This window comes from Dipteris shenzhenensis, chromosome 3 (assembly GCF_047967505.1).
Source record: "Dipteris shenzhenensis isolate YYH24624 ecotype China chromosome 3, Dip_SZ_1.0, whole genome shotgun sequence".
Lineage (NCBI taxonomy): Eukaryota > Viridiplantae > Streptophyta > Polypodiopsida > Gleicheniales > Dipteridaceae > Dipteris > Dipteris shenzhenensis.
This window is the reverse complement of record NC_141598.1, coordinates 50,347,822-50,354,426: the sequence shown is the minus strand read 5'-3', so window position 1 is coordinate 50,354,426 and position 6,605 is coordinate 50,347,822. Positions and strand designations below refer to the sequence as shown.

The following is a 6,605-nucleotide window of genomic DNA, read 5'->3' as shown; positions in this document are numbered from 1 at the left end:
GTAAGCTTTGGTTATCTCCCCATGCCTAACTTGCTGCCCCAACGCCCATCCTCATACACCCCAACTTTCAAATACTTGTACGTGTGCACCGTTTTGTGAGCTACGGTACCTTACCTCTCTCAGTATAGGGTTCAACTAATACATAAATTCTGAAGGTCAAACTATGAAATGTGGTTCACTATAGGGGATGTGAATTTCCTCATTTGCCAGGCAAATCAATTGCCACAGCTCACACTATGGGCATCAGTAAGGACGTCTCTGATGGTGTTGTAGGAGGAGCCCATGTTGGATGAAATGAAGGAGCTCAAGGAAGCTGTGGTTGTGGAAGCCTACGTAGGATGCTCCTCCATACATGGCATTGGACCCAACATCTCCATCTTTGACAGCATGTAGCAAGGGGCTCTTGAGAGCACCTGCATCAATCTATTCTCATGCCCAAATTATAGGATTCGTGGGGAGAGAGAGAGTGAGAGCTTTGGAGTGCAGCTATACCTTCTTCTATGCATTTCTCAACAGATGGCAACTCACTCTCGTTGCTTCCATGTTTAAGAACCTTCGTCATCTCAACAATTACCTCGTGAGCCAAGTTGTTGGAAATTATTTCTTATTGAACTCATTTGGAACAGCAAGAGGGGAGAGGGGATATTGAAATCAATCGTCACATACCTCTATACATCTGTTGGGCCAATGAGTTCATCGGTCCAATGCTTACATGTCTATCAGACATCGGTTCAATACTTGTGAGTCCTGCACATTTCTGCTCTCCCATTTTTCTTACGAATAATGTACAACACATACATGCGTGGTCTGCTATTGGAATCTCTCAGCCATTCAATCCTCAACTTCTAAATGTTTCGTTTGGCTAGACAACTATTTCACAGAGAAAAACAACAGCAGATTCTATTCAAGGATTAGAGAACGTCAACCAAAACAAATGCAAAGTGTCTATGTTCTCCACCAGCGGAACCCACACACCCCTCAACCCTTGTTGGAAGATTCACGTGTAGTTGGAAGGCAGATTGACGGCAGGAAGATCGCAGCTAACCAAGAGTGCAGGAAATAGGCTTGCTTTAGCGCCTTAGCTCGAGGCAGTTACTTCATGCAACGGTAGGTACCTTGAGCTGCCTTTTGTCTCCCCTTTCTGTGACGGAATGGAGCCTGCACCAAGTGAATGGGGAGGGGGATGAAGCCACCTGCTGCAACCTTGCACTCCCCAAATAGGCGTGCACACAACTTTCCTTGGACTGCTCTGAAGTCAAGCCATCTCTTGAATGCAAAATGGCAACACTCAAATCCAACGCTTGCCAAAGCACTGGGAAAAAAACGGACGTTGAAGGACATCATCGCCAGTATGAGCGAGTATCCTCTGGACATGAACATGAAAGGCAGGATGTAGTTCTGACAGTGGCACTACTAGGGGTTGAAACGATCCATCGGGCTCTTACTGAATGACTAAGCATGCGTGAGTGGAGGGAGCTAAGCGTGAACGACTGATCAACGGTGCATGATCCTACGGGCAAGTAAACAACCGATCAACGGTGCATGATCCTACGGGCAAGTCGTACATTCTTGGGGAAGGAACCGGTTCAAATTGGCACGCCCTTCGATGCTTCCCTCCACTCCCCGCCAGCTTTCCTCCAACCTCTCCTCTTGTGCGACACGTGGTGCCCTCCAAGCTCTCTCCACCCGAAGACACGTGGCACAGTATGGCCTCCCACCCTCCTTAATATATAGAGTATATAGTAAGTATATAGTAAGAGTAAGAAGTCAGATAAGATAAGATATAAGATATAAGATACGATAAGATAGTAAGAAGATGTCTTCTCCCAGAATTTAAAGCAAAAAGGTCATGATATTATGCTCTAATATAACATATTGAATGGAGTAAATGAATCACCATCCTAGCTTACTAACCCCATAAATCCCTCGACGTAGAAAGGCCTAAAAATTATCGGGAGCTAATTGGCACTGCCTCAAAGCTGACTTCTTCGAGGTATCCTTTGAGAAAAGTTTGCTATATTCTTCGTAGTCGATGTCCCTGTAGTGTTTGGGATGGCGCTGCGTGATGAACTCTTCCATCGGACCTACACGTTCTTGTGGACGAGGAGCCATGAAACATGCCACTGATCGCCTTGCCCGATGTTTGTTCGCAACTACTCGATGCTCCACGCTCTTGTAGTTCCCGTTGGTCAGGATTTTCAATGCAATCAAACGACGACAAGGAGTTTAGCAGACTTTTAGCTCCTCAACAGGCGGAAATTTCCACCTGCCCATCGATCAATGGAATGGAGAACATGCACACCTGCATTTGATCCCCGAGGATGATTATAAACGCGTCTTGTACCGGCTTCACCTCGATCCAAACATTGTCTTTCAGCACTTGCAGCCCTCCTGTCTGATCCTGCATCAGAACTGTGAGCACATTAGGATCTGTATGGTCAGACTTCGCCAGAGCGAGGCTTGGGTCCGGACAAGCAGAGTAGTAATGCAGCCTTGCGTAAGCAAGATTGCTTGCTCCAGCCTTTTCCAGTTGTCTTGCATCCACCCCCAAGCCTTCCGCCAGTGCTTGGCATAACATACCGACGAGATTTCTGATTTGCTTGACGTAATCCAGAATTGGCACCCTGAAACCCACAACCAGACACCGATCGGTTAACAAGATCAAAATTGTAGCATTATTTCTCCTTTCAGATATCAAGGTCCAACTCACCTGCAGACATCTGGCGCTTTGCTTAAGCTCCAAGTCCCATCTTCATCTTGGAGAAACGCTAGAGAGTCAGCCCAGTCTCTTCCATTTCTCGGAAGATAAAACGTCTGATCTCGCTGAGTGGAAGAATACCATCGCATCCTGTCCCGTGCTGGGAGCTGAAAGAATTCCCCAGATGCTGCCCATATGTTGTCTAGACAATACTTGGGAACTCCGTGATTGATCACCTGAAATCCGAGTCCACGCAGATTAGTCCCTTACTGAGGAATGTTTGCTCTCTAGTGGACGCAGATTAGTTCCTTGTTCGCAGAAAGCAGGAGCAATCAAACACGAAATACCAAACCTGGAAGATGCCCCATTCCTGGCACGCGAGGCTAATTTTCTCGATAATTTCGCGTCTGTTGTCAGCTACAAGGCCTGCAAGGTCGATAAGAGGAGGCTGGTGGGTGTGGCAGACCAGGGACAAGCAAGGCCTCCTGTCGGGAGGTTGAACGTAGGAATCTGGAACATGAGAGAGGTCCTCTTCCTCCAGCAGCTCCTTGATGCCCCTCTCAGAAGGAGGATTCAAATCTGCAACATCCATAGTTTCCGCTGGATGATCTGCAATGGAGAGTTGTGAGACTCTTGTGCCGAAGGCTGCCATACTTCGTCCCAGGTCCCCTACTGTGCATTAATATATGTATGTCATATTGCATTTCATATTTTAACAAGAATGCACAACTAAGGACGTACATAATAGAGCAAGTTTAATTTACCTTGACATAACCTTTCTAACCTTTTTTTAACAAGCGTGCGCAAGTGCGCATGGGCAATGCCTTTTTTCAAGTGCCCATGGGTCCCAAGATTCTAGCTCTACGTGGAGTCTCGAAAAAAAAAAGGACAAGCAAAAAGGATAAACAAAGTCCAAAAAATTTTGTAAGTTTTTATATCCCTTTAAAAAGGGTCCAATGTCTGTAGTGGGCTTGCTTAGGCTAGCTGATATCTACCCACACTAGGATGTAAAAAGGATAAATGCAAATCTCTTAGTTTACAATTTATGATTTGGGATTTGAAAGGAATGTTTTCATAAAGAAAAGCTTTTTTTTTGTAGTCATAAGCTATATGGCAAAAAATCATGTGTTTCGTAGTCATAAGCTATCTACTTTTTAAAAATCGTAAAAAAGTTAGATATTTTTGAAAGAAAGTATGTGCGTGCCATTGGGTAATCAATGTATGCCAACTCATAACTACTCGCATATGGATACAAAATATCTATGTCACATGTGCTAGTGGGGAGTCCGTGTATGCTGACTCATAACTAATCGCAATTGGATGTAAAATATTAGATAATATATTACAGTTTATAGTTATTTATTAGGAAAAGAAATATACTTGACTTTGGTCGATTGTGGCTCGTTTCGCTAGCTGATAACAACCCATTGAAAGTCTAGCCAATTGTGTAGCTTGCAATTGCTAGCTTGTATCAACCCACAAATTACATGGTAGAGATTGTCATGAATCACACTTGTTTAGTTAATTTGTAATACTTTACTTGCATAATAATTAACTAAACTTATATTAGGCATGTCTAACCTAGCTATGTGTTCTTTACTCCCTAGATCCAAACAAAGAACCTTGGTAGATCGCTAGCTACTCCACTAGTGTATATGAAATACTAACACTCACATAAAGAGCATGATGTTGTGAATGATCATAGTGCAGATAGATGCTTACTCGGGAGAGAGTGAGACGTGGGAGAAGGCAACTTGCCATCCCACGCCTATTGTCATAGGCAGATTACCTCATCTATAACCATCCAATTATGTCACAAGGGGAAAAGATGATTGGATGGTTTCTTTGTCTAAAGGTCTAATACACTTGCATTGCTTTTTGAAGACATATTAATGACATGGTCTTGAATTACTGAAAACATATTAATGATCTCAATTTGTATATCTCTTTTACAGGATAACAATCATGGTGGAGAGAGAATATAGGGTAGGACAATAGTAACCGTATAACAAGGCTCATGGACGGGGGCAAAGTCTTGTGAAGCTAGCAGGATTCTGTTACAAAATTAGGTCCTAAGAAGTGGATGTGCAACTTTTGCAACCAAGTGTTCATAGGATCTGTTGCCTTGAGGATAAGAAAACATTTAATGGGTGATGAAGAAAACTGAAAAAAGAGATGTGAGGGAGCAAGTTTAATTTACCTTGACATAACCTTTCTAACCTTTTTTTAATAAGGGTGCGCAAGTGCGCATGGGCAATGCCTTTTCTCAAGTGCGCATGGGTTCGGCTATGAAAAGGTAACTTTTATAGGATAATCTCCATAAATGGCAGTTTGAAACACACAACTTAGTTATTTTTAAAAAAAATTACAAGTGGAAATGCACAGAAGAGTTTCAATCCTCCATCATAGCACTACCTCCAAGGAGGGAGTGCTAAAAACAATAATTACACATAAAAATTCACGAAAGTGGAATCGAACCCTCTACTTTAGCATTCCTTCTAAGGAGACATCTATAAAAATCTATATACATTATTATTCAACTCAAACGAGGGTGCCACACAAATTCCTAACTCCTTGTTAATATAGATCATAGGTGGTATGTATATATTTAATATTTGTATGTCATTTTGAATTTAATATTTTAACAAGAGTGCACGTGATCCCTCCTAGTATATTGGAAAATGTACATCCTTTGTATACAGAGTGTCTTTTGGTCTTATTGAGAGCTTATTGTTTAAATTTTAACTTAACTGACATAACCTTGCATCTCACAAATCTTATTTTAAACATAATAATTAAGGAGACAGTGCTTGAATCTCTTTATACTTTATTATTTTGAAAAACTTGTATGTATTTATTGTATAGCACAGTACAATATTAAATCGTGCTTGTGATTAGCATGTCATAGCATTATTTGAAGTGCATTAGCTCACAACTGCAATGTGCAGGGATTTCGGGAGGGATTTAAAATGGCCTCGAAGTGATTTAAACCGGTCTAGTCATGACTTTTTATCCATAGTGAAACTTTTTTTCAACTCCTCTAAGTGATTTAAACCGGTCTAGTCATGACTTTTTAACCACACCAATTGCAATAGGTTATCGTGCGATGAATTGACACACCGCATGGTAACTAGGTGACAATACCGCACAATGTTAGATCACACTGTGCAGTATAATATATACGGCCCGGTAAGCTTATATACCATGCGGGTTTTAGCTAATTATCGTGCATTATGGTTAATCTACCATGCGGTATATACTGGGTGCCCACCTTGTACTATTTGCATTCCCAAGATTCTAGCTCTGCTTGGAGTCTTGAAAAAAAAAAGGACAAGGAAAAAGGATAAACAAAGTCCAAAATTTTTTGTAAGTTTTTATATCCCTTTAAAAAGTGTCCAATGTCGGTAGTGGGTTCACTTAGGCTAGCTGATATCTACCCACGCTAGGATGTAAAATGGATAAATGCAAATCTCTTAGTTTACAATTTATGATTTGGGATTCGAAAGGAATGTTTTCATAAAGAAAAGCTTTTTTTTTTGTAGTCATAAGCTATATGGCAAAAAATCATATGTTTCGTAGTCATAAGCTATCTACTTTTTAAAAATATTTAAAAAGTATGATATTTTTGAAAAAAAGTATGTGCGTGCCATTGGGGAATCAATGTATGCCAACTCATAACTACTCGCATATGGATACAAAATATCTATGTCAAATGTGCTAGTGGGGAGTCCGTGTATGCTGACTCGTAACTAATTGCAATTGGATGTAAAATATTAGATAATATATTATAGTTTATAGTTATTTATTAGGAAAAGAAATATACTTGACTTTGGCCGGTTGTGGCTTGTTTCACTAGCTGATAACAACCCATTGAAAGTCTAGCTGGTTGTGTAGCTTGCAATTGCTA

The 6,605-nt window shown here is 41.1% G+C and overlaps 1 protein-coding gene across 1 annotated transcript; it reads right to left on the bottom strand.

Annotated features, from left to right (window-relative positions):
* Positions 1–1,833: 1,833 nt before the first annotated feature.
* LOC147903953 (fe(II)/2-oxoglutarate-dependent dioxygenase 4-like) lies at positions 1,834–3,440 on the bottom strand. The gene is made up of 4 exons (XM_087372846.1): positions 3,051–3,440; positions 2,711–2,934; positions 2,303–2,624; positions 1,834–2,196 (listed from the first exon to the last, which is right to left on the bottom strand). Exons 1-4 carry the CDS (start codon positions 3,348–3,350, stop codon positions 1,942–1,944), a joined length of 1,101 nt encoding a protein of 366 aa, XP_087228972.1. The 5' UTR covers positions 3,351–3,440; the 3' UTR covers positions 1,834–1,941.
* Positions 3,441–6,605: the final 3,165 nt, after the last annotated feature.

Coding starts and splice junctions, on each gene's coding strand:
- LOC147903953 (XM_087372846.1), bottom strand. CDS start 3,350: ATGGCAGCCTTCGGCACAAGAGTCTCACAACTCTCCATTGCAGATCAT. Junction 2,935..3,050: donor AGGAATGGGGCATCTTCCAG/GTTTGGTATTTC, acceptor CTCGGATTTCAG/GTGATCAATCACGGAGTTCC. Junction 2,197..2,302: donor TCCTCGGGGATCAAATGCAG/GTGTGCATGTTC, acceptor ATTGCATTGAAA/ATCCTGACCAACGGGAACTA.